Genomic DNA, 15,244 nt, shown 5'->3' on the forward strand with positions numbered 1-15,244 from the left:
ATTTTTTTTTTCTTACTGTAGTTCCCCTATGCCTGTCATATGCTGTGTTTGCTGACCAGAATGGAGAATGGTGAGATCTTAATTAGATTCATGGTACATGTTATGTGATTGCATCACAAGCTTTTTGTCAATTGTCACAGGAGGCAAGTCATCCCCACCGCCCAGTCTTGGGGACCCACTTTATGGATTTGCCACCCTCCAAAAGTGTGCTCAGCCCTTTTATTCAATTGGCTGATTTTGTGCAAGAGAATATGACCTATCTTGTTTCTAGATCTGATATGCTGCTTTACTTGGAATAAAAATCCCCTTGCTGTTTTACCTACAGCTGCCTTGAGTCTTATGTGAAAGGCAGAACATAACTTTTTCAAATAAAGAATAAGTGTTGAGTTTTGATTTGTTTTGTTTTCTTTTCCCTAGTGAAACCTTTCCGTGTGAGGAAACTTCTAGATTTACAGGTAAGTCACTTGAGATTAATCCACTGAGCCTAGAGCTTGCTGATCAGAAGGTCAGAGGTTCGAATCCCTGTGGCGGGGTGAGCTCCCGTTGCTCGGTCCCAGCTCCTGCCAACCCATCAGTTCAAAAGCACATCAAAATGCAAGTAGATAAATAGGAACCGCTACAGCGGGAAGGTAAACGGTGTTTCCGTGTGCTGCTCTGGTTCGCCAGAAGTGGCTTTGTCATGCTGGCCACATGACCTGGAAACTATACGCCGGCTCCTTCGGCCAATAATGCAAGATGAGCGCGCAACCCCAGGGTCGGTCACGACTGGACCTAATGGTCAGGGGTCCCTTTACCTTTACACTTGAGATATGAAAGTAAGTTGAAGCAAGACAAAACTTATTTTTAAAACATTGGAATCTAATCCTTATAGGAACTCCAGTGTAGCATGAAAGTTTAATATTTGGATAGCTGACAAATATCTGATGTAATTTAAATGGTGCATTATCTTGCATTCTAAGACATAAAGCAAAGCTCTAAATAGTAGAATCTACTATTCTTTATAACCTGCTGATGGTGTAGGTCTGATGCTGAGCTCATCTGAGAGCATGCAAGCATTGTCCTTTGCTATCTAAGCAAAAGGAATACAGCATAAATGAACAAAAGAGATGGAAGAGATTCTTTTGTTAGCTTTTCATCTCTTTGGATTGTTTGTCTCTACAGCAGCTGTAGTGGCCTCACCCCACTAACTGCCCCTAATTAACTATAGTGTAACTATAACTGCCTGGTATGCCTATTAAATGAATTTCTACAATTTAGCACAGACTGTCTTATGTGAAGGAAAACTTTTTATATAATGTTTTATTAGATTTTCAACAAAAATAAAAAACAAACAACAACCACATACAAAGAAAAAATATACATAAAAGCAATATTAAATCCATAAAATGGGGTTCTCTGAATCCCATGACTTTCCTCCCCCCCCCTCCCCTGGTTCCTTAGATTTCCTTTTCAACTGCATATAATTTCTACTCCAAATTATTTCTTCTACCTCAAATTTCCTATATTATTTCTATAATTACAAGTGTTCTTTAAATTCTGCCAATGTATTAACCTGTTTACAATACTTTTGTAAGTACACGATAAACATTTCCCATTCTTTTTACCATTTATTGTCGTCTTCATTTCTGAGGTTTCCAGTTAGTTTTGCCATTTAAGCATGGTCCATTAACTTGGTTTGCTGATCTTCTTTGGTCAGGACTGCTTCCTCTTTGCATCTTTGGGCTAACAGTATCCGGGCGGCTGTCGTAGAATATGTAAACATTTTTTTTCTGTTCTTTTGGAATCTCCACTTCTAGAGTGCATAATAAAAAGGCTTCTGGTTTTTTAGGTTACTCTAAACATTTTTTCACCATTTCCTATATTCCCACCACATATGATAAAATGTACCCTCTGTTTCTTTACATTTCCAGCACTTATTAGAACTTGTTCTATATACATTTTTGCTAATTTAACCAGGGTTAAATACCACCGATACATCATTTTCATGTAGTTCTCTTTCAGTAAAGTACATGCAGTAAATTTCATATCTGACTTCCAAAGCCATTCCCAATCCATCAGTAGTACCATATATTATGTCCCACATCTTTCGTCCATTTTATCATAACACATTTGATCTGTTCCTTTTTGGTTTCCCACCAATTTTACAAGAGCAGATTGTACAATTTATTTCATGGAACACTGGGAACAGTGGATTGGGTATATCCTCTTACATGACCTCAGGCAGGAGCAAAGAATTATGGGAGGCAGGCTGGCACTTCCTCAGTTTTTTCTCCTGCCTGACTCAGAATGTTTTTCCTGGGTCTCCTGCTTCTTCAAATAAGTTCTTCAATTTTGATCTCATTTTATTGTTGCTTTATTTTATCTAGTCTTCCTTAGTTTTAGCAACTTACTTGCTGTCTTTGAGTTATGTCCCTCCCAACCCTGGTTGTTTCCCTTATCAACCTTAGTTATTCTTTTTTTAGTTAACTTTCTTGCAGAGCGTCCCTGTATACTGCTCTCCTCCAGGGTTGCTGAATATGCTAGTTTTTTGCACGCTGTGGCTCCGTTTTGCCGCACACCATTTTATTGCTCAGATTTAAAGATAAGCAGGAAATCCTACCTGAGGCTTTTTGCAATCACTGCTCACTTTCAGTGGCTGCTGGCTCCATATCACCAATCATATTGGTGATTTCTACAGCCTTTCTGTATCATTTAAGGCTTCATAAGACTTCAAATTGACTGCTGTCCTGATCCACGATATGGCAGGAGTTGGGGTTGTTATTCCTCAGCTGTATGTTCTCCCCCCGGTTTGCAATTGCAGCAACGGAGTGAGCAGGTACTGGTAGACTGCTTCTGAACCTCCTAGTTAAGGAGTGATTCATTTATTTATTAATAGCTGTACCCGGCCACGCGTTGCTGTGGCTTCCATTGAAAGCAGAGAGCACCCCTTCCCCCCTACCTTCAGAGTCCCCCTTCATTTTGTAGACAACCATTCCCCCCAAAAAAGGCTCCCACGCGTGTTCTTGAAATTTACCCCACCCCACCCACCCCCAAAATAAACTGGACGAACCCCACCCCACCCCATTCATCCTCACCAAAGCCACGGTCCTCCACCACTCACCGCCCCCGTTCCCCACCCCAGTGGCATGAGGTCATGTCACCCCTCTCTCTGGTCTCCAAAAAAGACTTCCCCACCCACACATGTTCTGGAAAATCCCCCCCACCCTACCCACCCCCAAAATAAGTGGTGGGGAAACCCCACCCCGCCCCATTCGTCCTCTGCAAAGGCATGTCCCTCCTCCACTCAGCGCCCCACTTTCCCAGGGCAGGCTCATGACGTCACGACACCCCTATCTCTGGTCCCCCAGTGTGTGGTGTAATCTTCCTCCCGAGTGACATCATCCACCACGCCAAACCCCCCTCTCCCTCGCATACCCCAGGCATATCTTGGGGGGGTAGCTGGGCCAGTTGCTTCTCCAATGTGGCTCAGCCCTCCAGTTAACTCCTGTCTGTATGCCATATTTTTTGCTCCAAAAGACGCACCTAATTTTTTAGAGGAGGAAAGGGGGAAAGCCCTGTGTTTTTTGGGGATCAGCTCACAGTTGTGCAGTTGGTGTTTTTTTTGTGCAAAGGGGGAAATCTCCATTTTTTAAGGATCAGCTCACAGTTGTGCAATTGTTTTGCAAAGTGGAAAAGCTCCATTTTTGGGGATCATCTCAAAGTTGTTGAGCTTACCTTGCAAAGGGAAAAAATCCTGTTTTTATGGAGTTCAACTCAGTTCTGTAGCTTCTTTAGGAAAGGAAAGGGAGCCATTTATACAGTTTCCAGACAGATAATCTAATCAGCCAGTCACATGTCGCTGGGGTAACACAACAGTGGAGGCCTGGGCAAGGGGGTGGGGCTGGGAAGGGAGCTAGCGCTTATCTCCCTCCCCGATATCTTGCAATCAGCTGCTCAGCAGGTTCTCTTTCCCTCTTGTTAGCCTTTAGCTCTTTCTAAAAGAAAAAAAGCACAATCTGCTTTTCGCCCCTGGGCAAGTCGGCTCCAGGGACCATGCATTGGCTCCATAAGACACACAGACATTTCCTCTTACTTTTTAGGAGGAAAAAAGTGTGTCTTTTGGAGCGAAAAATATGGTACCTTTGCCAGACACCCAACCCAGTCCTCCTATCTAAACTGAGGCTCCTTCCTCTTGCTATAGATAGTCTGCTCAGAGCGGATGTTCAACTCAAATCAGAACCAATTCTCTCAGAAAAGCCCTATCCTAATCCCTATCTCCAATCTCAAATCAACTCCTATCTCTCAAACTAATCCCTATCTCACTCCTGCTCTTTCCCTTCGCTATCCCTATCTAAAAACTCATTCAGAAACCCTTTTATTCTCCCTCGCAAAGTGCTGCTCCACACTTGCCCCTCTGGCTGGCAGTTGTGGTGGTAGCTAATCAGGGAGAGACTCCCAACAGTGGTGGAATTCTGAGGGACTGCATCACCATATTCTGGTCTGGCTTGCTGTCTGTCACAACAGCATTTGCTTGACATTGGTATAGTCCTTCATCTCCAATTTGTAGGGTCATGGCTAGAGATTTGCTATGTCTAATGCAGTGCAGTGCTTTTTTTCGAAAAAGATGTTCAGGGTCCTACTCATATTGAAATACTGCCCCTCAATGAGGCCAAACTTAGATTCACAAAATGTTTAGGGGTATGCATTCCCCCACCAGAAAAAAAGCACTGATGCAGTTGGTTTCATAGTTTCTCAACTACTATGTTTGAACATTATCAAGTGCAACAACATCAAACTCTTATTTCTTTTCAGGCATCACCTTTTCAGGCATCACTTTCTACTCTGAAGACTCTGCTATGGACGTACAAGAGCTTTGCTCCTGAAATGGTAACAGTAACTTTGCCTAAAAAACCAAAGGTGAGGATGCTTTCAAATGAGATCTGTGCTGTGCTGTGCTGTGCTGTGCTGTGCTGTGCTGTGCTGTGCTGTGCTGTGCTGTGCTGTGCTGTGCTGTGCTGTGAGATCTGCGCTGGGAGACTAGGCATCTGAATTCAGTGTTGCCAAATTATTAAGCTACTCATTGATGAGGAAGAAACGGTTAGATTGGAAATGATGTACACATAACTGCATTCTTAAACTTTGCATATCACATTGCCTAATATTAAATTAATAATGAAGGTGAAGCCAAGGGTGTCATGTGATTGTTGTAATTTCTACCAGACAATAATAGCTATAAAAAAATCCTTCATGAGTTACTTTTGAAGTACAGTGATACCTTGGTTCTCAAATTTAATCTGTTCCGGAAGTCCGTAGGTGATAACAATTTTAAAAAAAAGTCTTACCTGTACTGATGATAGTCACTGTTTGGATGGGGGTGCTTTTATCCATTTCCACAGCCACACAGTCAGCTGAACTGGGTTCCACATAGTCACAAAAACAAATTAACAGCCATCTGACAGTATTTTACAGCCATCACTGCACATATGAGAAAGCCTTGTATCTGATCTGCAAAACAACACTTAAGAAAGCTGTTTTTTGTAGATGGCTGGAAGAGGGACAGCTTACCTTTCTCAATGCTTGTCTTTGGCTGCCTATGCCTGTTCTCAGCAGGAACCAGAGAGCGTGGCTGAACTGAGCAGGATTAGCACCCAGTCATTAGCTAATTGAGCCCAAGTTTAATCCTATTGCTTTGCAACACCAGCTGTTGGATAGGTAGGCGTTGTTTGGGGGAAATTACCTGTCAAACCAAAATGGACCCACAGACTGGAGATTCTTTACTCCTGTTGTAAGATCCATGACGAAATAATGCCAGCTCCAAATATGGTAAGGATGTACCCATATAGCTTTGCCAAATCAAAGCAGAAATTAAATTGAGCAGCCAGCTGTCATCTTAACTGACATTTATTACTCTTGTACTGAGTTCTCCTCTGCCAAGAAACTTTGTTGAGGTTTGCTGATAATAATAAAAAACCCACAATGAACATTTGAAGAGGGCAAGCTCACAAATATATTCAGCCAGACCAGAGTATGCAAAGTTCCTCTTCTACACTGGATGGAGGATAGCTTACCTGCCCTGGAGGGGTGATTCTCATTGCTGGGAAGAGTTGGGGGTGCTTGTATGCTCCCAGTTCTGTTTGGGTTTTGATATCACCCATACCAATTTTCCCCAATGTCTGCTGTTTTTGCTATTAAGGGTTGCAGTCCCTCTTCTATCAAGGACAGTTTGAGCATTAATGGTTCAATTTCCTATGTCCCAAATGTGGAGAGGTTCTTTTCCACACATGGCGGCAGTAAAAACTTTGATTTGCGTAGCCTGTTGGAGCAAGTGCAGAGTCAACCCATTTGAGGATACCCTCCATTTGCCACAGAAAGGGAACTTAATCTCAACAACCTCCTTCTTCTTCCCCCGCCAGGTGCCATTTAAGACTTTTTTACACCCGTGGAAAACAGCAATTGACAACATAAAACTGCGAATTCATGGAACACCATCTGCATCCCAGCTAACTTTAAAATACATGGAGTATTCCCAACCTCAGAAGAGGGTTTGTTGCTGGGGATAGTTTGAATGCAGTTATTGGGCTACAACTGTGCATGCTAATTTTATTTACTTTAGTGACAGCTAGTTAGTGTCAGTGATGGCATGAGAATCTCTGCCCACTCACAGATATGGAAAGGGTTTCCTGATGGTAGAGTAAGTGTAACTTTATTATATTTTCATATTTGAAAAGGTTTAGAGTAGCTTACATGACGCTTTTAGTAGACTCATGTTCTGATTATTATTGGATTCACACTTGCTATAGCAACAGATGCTCTCTGGTCATTTATTTTTTCAATTACATTATAAATGGAATGCAATATGCAAAGCTCACAAATTTATTATTATAATTCTGATCAGGAAGAGGCAGACTTTAAGGAGAAGTGTAGATCTTTTATTGAATATTTAAAGCTCACCAATCTTGAAATATTCTTTGGTTTTCCTCCACCTGAACATTACAATTACATAGAATTGTAAAGAAAATTAATCACTGAAGGCACAGTATGATAGCTGAAATTGGGATTAGGGTTGACAGAGGCATAATCTAGAAATGTAGCCGTGAGCCGTTTAATTTTGGCATTTTGTTTTCTCCATAGGAAAGGAATACAAAGTTGATTCCGCCTGTATGCAGCTCCAGTGCAGAAAGCTTGGCTGAGAGTGAAAAGCATAAATTCTTTCCATTGGAACAGCTGCAGACCTTCCCACAGCTTCTAGAGAACATTCAATATTTGAACGTAGGTTTGTGAATAGCACTTGACTAATATAATGCAGGGGTCAAATAGACTCCAAATGAAACACAGCTGTCAAACAATTACTAAGAATGGTTACAGGTAGGTAGCCGTGTTGGTCTGGATCGAAGTAAAATAAAAAAAATTCTTTCAGTAGCACCTTAAAGACCAACTAAGTTTTTATTTTGGTATGAGCTTTCGTGTGCATGCACACGAAAGCTCATACCAAAATAAAAACTTAGTTGGTCTTTAAGGTGCTACTGAAAGATTTTTTTTTAAATTACTAAGAATGTATGACAATGAATCCAATTTAATATAAAAATATGAATGTAAAGATTATTGTAGCCTTCTGTTAAACAACCATCATGGCCTTTCTCCTAATTTCTAGCCATAGGATCTTTGCTTACTCATGTAATTTTTCCCGTAACATAATCTGGAAGCATGAATTCTAAACAAAAAGGAATGGTTAAAGGTAAATGTTACATCAGTGCAACAGTTAAGTGAGATACTGTGGTAGTCATAATTTTTTGCTTGAGCCACTGCTACTGTAGATGTGCAACGATTCATTCACCTGCCAAAAAAATAAAACCACACTTAAAATGAGGGCTTAACTAAACTGCTTTGAATGAAATATTCAGAGTGGAAAAGAGGCAGTATGTGTGCACAATAGGTGAGAGATTTGAAATATGGCAAAAAGCATAATGTAACAAAACCTACAGAATATGAAATTGCACATATTTGGGGGAAAATATGTGTCTTTAATGCCACATTGGAGCTATTTACTAAAAGTGTAGGATAGCTAGCTACATTATGGATTTTTAATTAGACATGACTAGACCTGATCCTTTTGCACTTATGAACTAAGCACTTACACAGATTAAGAACAAGACAGTTCCTGCCCACAGACTTGCAATCTAAAAGATGTAATGCAAAAAGAAAACGAGGAAACTGATGCCAGTTTTTGAAAGCACTAGCTTGAACGGAAACAGCCCAGGGAGGAGTAAAATGATACTTATACATCAGCCAAGTCCATGGTGAAAGTCCTATTGCCTAATCCATCAATTTGTTCACTACAGCCAGATGTGGGATGGCTAGTAGTAGGGGAGTTGGTTGGGCCATATGTTCTGCTTGCTCAGGGTACAGTAACCATGTTGATCAAGCAACTTCTATGAGGCAAGGTTCCTTTTGGCTATGTATGCAAAACACTTAGGGACGTGAGGACCTGCGTGCTGTTGGCAGGCAAAGAAGAGCAAGTGGATTGAAGAACCATGGGTTGGGGTGTGGTGGGAGGGCTCTAAATTTCCCATTGACTTGAACCAACCTGTTCAATTCTGGTTATGTGAGATCTCTAGTCTATGTGCTCTTAGAAGCAATGGCTTTTCTATAAACTAAAGATTTTTTTTAAAAAAAATACTGCTGATTAAATGAGGAATTTTGTTAAAATCAAAATATTTGACTGCAAGTTGGTGGTAGTTTTCAGTTTACAGAGACAGCTGGTTAGAGGAGGTTCAGTGCTGAGTGCAGCAAAACAAGGAGTGTTGCCTCTACTGTGGAGTTTTTGTGTTCCCTTCTGTATAATAAATTTTATTAATTTCCAGTTACCATTATCCAATAAGAGCCGCATTATTACAATACCAAATTACAATACAATTAAAAGACCAATTATTCAAATACCAAATTAAACAATTTTGAGTGACTTCTCATGTGTTGAATTTCAGGGTACTCCAGTCTGATTTCTTTCTGCTTCCTTGATCTTGGTTAATCCAATTACAACAATTATGATCTTAATCCTTAATTTAACAGCCACTGCAAAATAAAAAAAAATCCTTCATTAGCACCTTAAAGACCAACTAAGTTTTTATTTTGGTATGAGCTTTCGTGTGCATGCACACTTCTTCAGATATTCTAATATTATCTTGTCATTGATCTCCCATTTATCAATCCATTAATATTCAGGGGGAGGTTTGCCAAATCATCAAAGCAGCAAACATAATATTTTAAGAGAGGGTAAAGGCTCCCCTCCCCCATCATACCCCAGTTCTCTCCAAATAAATACGTTACCACTCAGTGGCTGATTCATTTAGCAGGTTATCTTGTCCCATTAATCCAGCACATGTCTGTAAATTAAATCCAAATTGTTCTTTCTAATATACTGCATCAGGGGGTTTCCAGTATGCAAAATGCTTTGCACTCAGCGTCTCCTGCTCCCCGCCTTCCATTTCGGGACAGGAGCCAGGTATCAGACGATCTGCAAGTGGAGCTCACACATACACCCCAACCCTGGTGGTGGCTTGCAAGGACAATTACTCTTCAATTAGTCCTGGTTTACGTTCCACGAACAGACTCCGCTAACATGGGATTTGCTTTCATCGTGGCAGAGAGCACCGGAAGTCTGAGTTTTTGTGTTCCCTTCTGAACAGTTTTTTCTGGCTTCTCTTCCAGCCTCCAGTCCAAATAGGCTCGGTGATAGGCAGTCCTCTGTTGCTCCACTGCTTGGGTCTCAAAGATAAATCCATCTCTATGAGGATGCATTACTGGATGGCTCATACATTAAAAGAAGGTAGGGAGACTAATTTGATTCCCACATAGGAGGAAACTGATGCCTTAGGTCTAGGCTAAGTCCTAGTTCTCGCAGAGATAATCTTGTGTCTGAGATGTGAGAGCTCACATGATTGATTGTTCTGCTGCATTATAGATCTTGGAGAGCTGGGTTTTAACCTAATATGCTAGTTTTTTATCTGCAGAACATTTTTCTTATACAGAGAAGCATTTCATCTTATGAGTCCATCCCCACTCCAAATATTTGACTTGGTACTGCACAGATACAGGTCACCATCTCCGTGTACCTCAGCTGTGCCAAGGCAAAATGGGTGGCAGACTATATACAAAGGTGAAAACTTGGGGATGTCAGAGAATAAAAACTTGGAGGATAAGCAATGTTTTACCCCTGTGTCTCATGATTCAGGATGCCCTTGGTACAAGAGGATGAACAAGGAAGATGAATTGAACTTCAAGGTTTTCTTAGAGGAAGTCTTCAAAGCAGAGTGTTTCTTGCAGGTTAGTTCAGGTGTGATTCTCATCCCATCATTCTTTGGACATTGTCTTTTATCCACCACCATTGTATGCCTTGACTAAAACATCAATATTCTGTTAGTAGGATGTTAAATAATGGTATGTCAGAAATGAAAATACTGTAGCTTTTTTTTTAAAAAAAAAAAGCACAGGAGGGAGAGAAGGTGGGAGGAGACTGTACTGTTCTGTTGTAGTAATTACTGTTGTAGTAATGTGAAAACCCTAATAAACCATGAGTAAAACACTATTCTATTGAAAGTCATGTTGCTATCCAAATTAATTACACAGCTGTGGGGCTTCCTTATCAAAGGACAGTGGAGGCCAAATTGCACCTCTCAGTATTTTCTCCTAAGAGCTGCATGATGAAGGAAACAGAGAGGGTATCCAGGGGCAGGTGGTGAGTGACGCAGCCTAAATCTGTGCAGTCAAGAAATAAGGTTCCTGAAGAAGGCAAACTGGGAAGCAGAAAAGAGTGGCATGAACAAAAGTAAGTTGGGATCTGCTTTTTAGGAGGAACGGTAGAGGCTCTTGGGCCAGAGAAAATCACTTGAATTATTAGAAACTTTTGCTATCCCTAGCAAAGTACTTTTAAGATCGCAGCCCAACTAATCTGCTTCACTAGCTAGCTTATCCCTTGAATCTTAGAAGTTATGTCTTGGCCTTCTTAAGTATTTTATGCTATGGAAGAGCACTGTCAGGCTGGATGCATGAAAAGGGCTGGCTTTCAACAATCTTTAGCAGTGTCAGTTGTGCCTTTCAGAGGGGTTTCTCGGCCTGCGAAGAATTCTTGTGGAAGAGTCTGCACTTCTGGGATGGCTGCTGCTGTCGGTCACAGGTCCTGCAGCTGATAAGATGGATCTCTCCCAGCAGCTTCTCAGGTATGTGATGCAGCCTAACCAGTCTTATCCTGCTTTGTGGTCCAGACAGGCCTGCTTCAACGTCTCTGTTCCATTTTTTGTTTCTTTCCTTTCAGAAATGAAGACTTATCTCTACCGGCCATTGTTGAAGCTTTTTTCCATTTCATCTCTCTCTTTTAAGGTAATGGAGAGAAAGTGGACAGTGAATGCCTGCTTTGGCATGTAAGAATTACCAAATTTGATCCCTGACATATAGCTAGGAAATATGTTTGTCTGAGATGCCCAAAAGTAGGGTTGAACATCCACTGGCAGTTGGGAACAAAATATCAGGTGCATTGCGGTTGATATAAGACAAATCCTTGAATATCTTTGGGATTGCTATCCTTGTTAAAGGAAGGAGACAAAATACTTGTCAGACTCAGATGAATTTCTTGTTGTATGTAAACTAGTTGAATGAGGCTTAATTGGACATACAGAATCTCTGCTTTGTGCTATGCACAAACTAGGAATCCTAGCTTGCAACAATCAATGGTGCATGCTCGCTTCAGACTATGGGCTATGAAGCTGGTTTTTATAGCTACAAACTGTTTGCCATAAGCCGTGATTCCTATTTCACATATAACACTAGTGCATTATAACAATAACTAGTGTATTTCAGCCCGTTCAATAACGGGCGCTAGAACATCCTGGGGTTCGGAGAAGCGCTTGCGCAGCGCTTCTCCGAACCCTGGGACCTGTCCTTGCTGTCTCTGTTCCTGCCCCCCAGCCGCCGACAGGAAGGAGACATCCCGGGGTTCGGAGAAGCGCTTGCGCAGCGCTTCTCCGAACCCTGGGACCTGTCCTTGCTGTCGGCGGCAAGGGGACAGGAACGGAGGAGGAGAAAGCGCTGCTTTCTCCTCCTTCCTTCCTCTCCCCCAGCCGCCGACAGGAAGGAGACATCCCGGGGTGCGGAGAAGCGCTTGCGCAGCGCTTCTCCGAACCCTGGGACCTGTCCTTGCTGTTGGCGGCAAGGGGACAGGAACGGAGGAGGAGAAAGCGCTGCTTTCTCCTTCCTTCCTCTCCCCCAGCCGCCGACAGGAAGGACGCGGGACAAAAACGCCTACCTCGCCGCCGCTGCTTCACTCCTCTCACGGGCCAGGGAGGGTTGTGAGGAGGAGGCCTCCGCCGGCCTCCACCCTCGCTTCCCTGATGTGCCCTGCAGTGAGGCGGTGTCCGGCCGGGAGCGGCAGTGGGAGGAGGCAGGGGGGGGGAGAGTGTGCGCGTGCAGTCTCTGCTGTCCAGTCCCTGTGTCCCTGGGGCATATGCGCAGTAACCCAGGGACACACAGGAAAACTGGACGCAGAGACACTTGCATTTTATTATATAGGATGCACATAACATTGAGCATTATGTGTGAACTAGCCCTTTCGAATTACAAATACAACAACATAACAAGAAGAATGGTTGCTGCTTTTCTTTCTTCAGCTGGAAGTATGCAAGTTTCCAATAATTTGTCTTTGTTTTTATCTCCTGTCTCTCTTGGGGCTAACATCACAACTGCAGGCTACTGAAGTACCCTAGGAGAATTCTTAAACTTGTGTGTATGGATAACCTGGGCTTAAAAAACCCTTTCAAGCATATTACTGCAGTACTGCTGGTATGGACCTCCCCCAAATCTGAAATACAGTGGATCCATTTTTTTAAATTTTTTTTTTGCTGTTCCATAGTATGAAGTTCTTGAAAACCTAAGGGAACTGTTACTGAACGTGCTGAATTGCCACATGCAAGCAGACATGGCCACAGAATCAAATGTTGATGTGTTGTAAGTATAATCTTTACAAAGTGGTACACCTCTAGAACACAGGCAATCAAGCAATAATGCAGCTCACGTGGGTACAACCATTCCCTTCCTGCTAGATGCTAAAGCTGATATCTATCTTATCTTGTTGCAGGAACACCACCCAATTTGACCTGATAAGCTCCTTGACAGAGCTCATTCACTTTGTAAACAGGCTCTCAACTGTTGGTCTGTGCTTGGAGAACAACTCTACTTTGTTGATGAATGTTATCCTGGATTTCTATGAGACAGTATGTAAGCTGTTCACACTGCAAATTTGTTTAATATCTTTAGACGTTATGTATTTGACAATCTTGAGGGAAGTTCTGATAATTTGAGGGGAAGGCAGAGAAAGAGAAATCCAAAGGAAAAAAGTGGGTAGATTGTTTGAAGCCCATGTTTCCCTCTAAAGTATAATGTCTACATATATTGTTGTAGACTGGGAGATAATGTCCAAGTAGGCAAGAACAAGGCTCTTCCTCTGTTTTTCCTGTGAAGGTAATGTGCTAAGGGCAGAGAGCTGAGAATACAAGCTTATACAACTATCTTTCCTACTTGTAGGTGTCTGATATATATCTAAAGTACAACCTCCCCTTGCTTATGTTGCCTCCTGCTGGAGTCTTCTATCCAGCACTTCTCAGCATGAATTCTGCCACACTTGACCAACTCTGCTACATTATGTACAGGTATTGAGAAGATTCCTTTTTCTGCCCCTTGTGCTTTTCCTCAAAGCCTTTCTGCTTGGCCATAATCTCACCTGTTCTAGACTACCAATTGCCACTTCAACTTCTCCACTAATCTGTGATTGCCCACTTGATTCTCTACAGTATAATAATGCCAGAAGGCAGAATGTTAACTTGTTGAGCTTACATTTAGTGAGTGTTATGAAGGCAATTGGCTAACTTTCACAGTGTTGTAAATTTATTTGGGTTCCCTGTAGGGTTCGGGGGGGGGGTTTGTGGCCCTGATGTTTAAGTTTTTAAAGGAGTTTTTGCTTGTTAGAGAAAGTCCTTCCCATGATAGACAGAGAGGGTCCTCATTTCAGGCTCGGGATGCAATACCTCCCCATATGAACCAACCTGGACCCTGAGATTATCATCTGAGGCCACCTTTGTTTTTGTTTTTTAAATAAAATTTATTAAGTGTTCCATTTTAGCAATCCAATAAAAGCCACATTAATATCATTCCAAATTATAAAATAATAAAACAGTCCAAATTTATGCCAAATTATAAGTCTTTGGTTGATTTCCCATGTTCTGAGGTTCGGGGAGTGATGATCTCACAATTGTGCTGCTTCTTTTAATTAGTCCAGGTAGCTTCACATAAGACATTCTGATGCTGCTCCTTCATTTATTTTTAACAGCCTCTGAGTTTGTCTAGCAGGTGGATTAAACCAATATAGTGTGATTCTATGTGAAAAGTTTCCTTCATGCTTATTTTCTTCTTTGTACTCCGGCAGTCTGTCTGTGGCAATTCACTTTCACTTTCTCATGCCTGTAATTTTCCACTGCGACACATCTTGAGTTGGAGGAAATCTGGCATTCCACCATTTGTGCCAGGCATATGTCTAAACGTCTTTGTTTTATCTCCTTCCAAGACAAATAAGCCTGTACTTTAGCTAGAAACCATAATTTCCATCACCTATTCTTTTTTATCGATCCATTGAAAGTGATTGCAAAATTCATAAACCAATTCCACACAGTTAATTCTATAGTTAAACCATAATTATAACAATAATGAAATACTCTTTCTTTCCAGTCCTGCTTGCTTACTCAAACAGTCAGGCAGTCCTTCCAGGGAGATTTGCCAAATAAGATAGCAAATGCAAAATATATCAAAAAGAAATAATGGAGGCTCACCATTCTGATATACCGGTCCCATAATAATGGTAATCCTTCTTCCACTCAAATCCTTTGGCACCCCAAATGGCTGAATCAGTTAGCAGAATACTTTATCTCCCCTCGCTCAGAGCATGCCTGTTAATTAAGTCCAAATTTCATCTTAAAAAGCAGGTATTCATTGCTCATGGCGACAGATTTGGAGAGTTGCTAAAGAAAAGCACGGTGCTTTACACACAGCGCCCCCTGCCCCCTCATTCCTTCTGGACCTGGAGCAAGTGTTGGGCGATCTGCTGGTGAAGCTGCCCCCCCTTGACCCTGGGTGGGGGGTTTGGGAGGATGATTACTCCCATCTCATCCTCAAAATACTCCGTGTGAGATGGCTGTGATGTAATGGGCAGCCGTTTGCCATGGCAGCC

The 15,244-nt window shown here is 42.0% G+C and overlaps 1 protein-coding gene across 8 annotated transcripts in view; it reads left to right on the top strand.

The window, feature by feature from the left end:
- Positions 1–15,244, top strand: part of CENPI (centromere protein I) — a 29,847-nt gene that overhangs the window by 3,591 nt on the left and 11,012 nt on the right. For 6 of the 8 annotated variants that reach the window (XM_060270217.2, XM_060270219.2, XM_088664515.1 and 3 more), the window contains exons 6-17: positions 22–70; positions 418–455; positions 4,792–4,896; positions 6,393–6,521; positions 7,111–7,248; positions 9,685–9,802; positions 10,208–10,299; positions 11,075–11,192; positions 11,288–11,352; positions 12,878–12,972; positions 13,103–13,238; positions 13,549–13,673. In XM_060270217.2, the coding sequence (XP_060126200.2) occupies positions 22–70; positions 418–455; positions 4,792–4,896; positions 6,393–6,521; positions 7,111–7,248; positions 9,685–9,802; positions 10,208–10,299; positions 11,075–11,192; positions 11,288–11,352; positions 12,878–12,972; positions 13,103–13,238; positions 13,549–13,673 (1,208 nt within the window). The remainder of the gene's footprint in view (positions 1–21; positions 71–417; positions 456–4,791; positions 4,897–6,392; positions 6,522–7,110; positions 7,249–9,684; positions 9,803–10,207; positions 10,300–11,074; positions 11,193–11,287; positions 11,353–12,877; positions 12,973–13,102; positions 13,239–13,548; positions 13,674–15,244) is intronic. The other 2 variants (XM_088664517.1, XM_088664518.1) reach the window with 1 other exon arrangement.

This window comes from Zootoca vivipara, chromosome Z2 (assembly GCF_965207765.1).
Source record: "Zootoca vivipara chromosome Z2, rZooViv2.hap1.1, whole genome shotgun sequence".
Classification (NCBI taxonomy): Eukaryota; Metazoa; Chordata; class Lepidosauria; order Squamata; family Lacertidae; genus Zootoca; species Zootoca vivipara.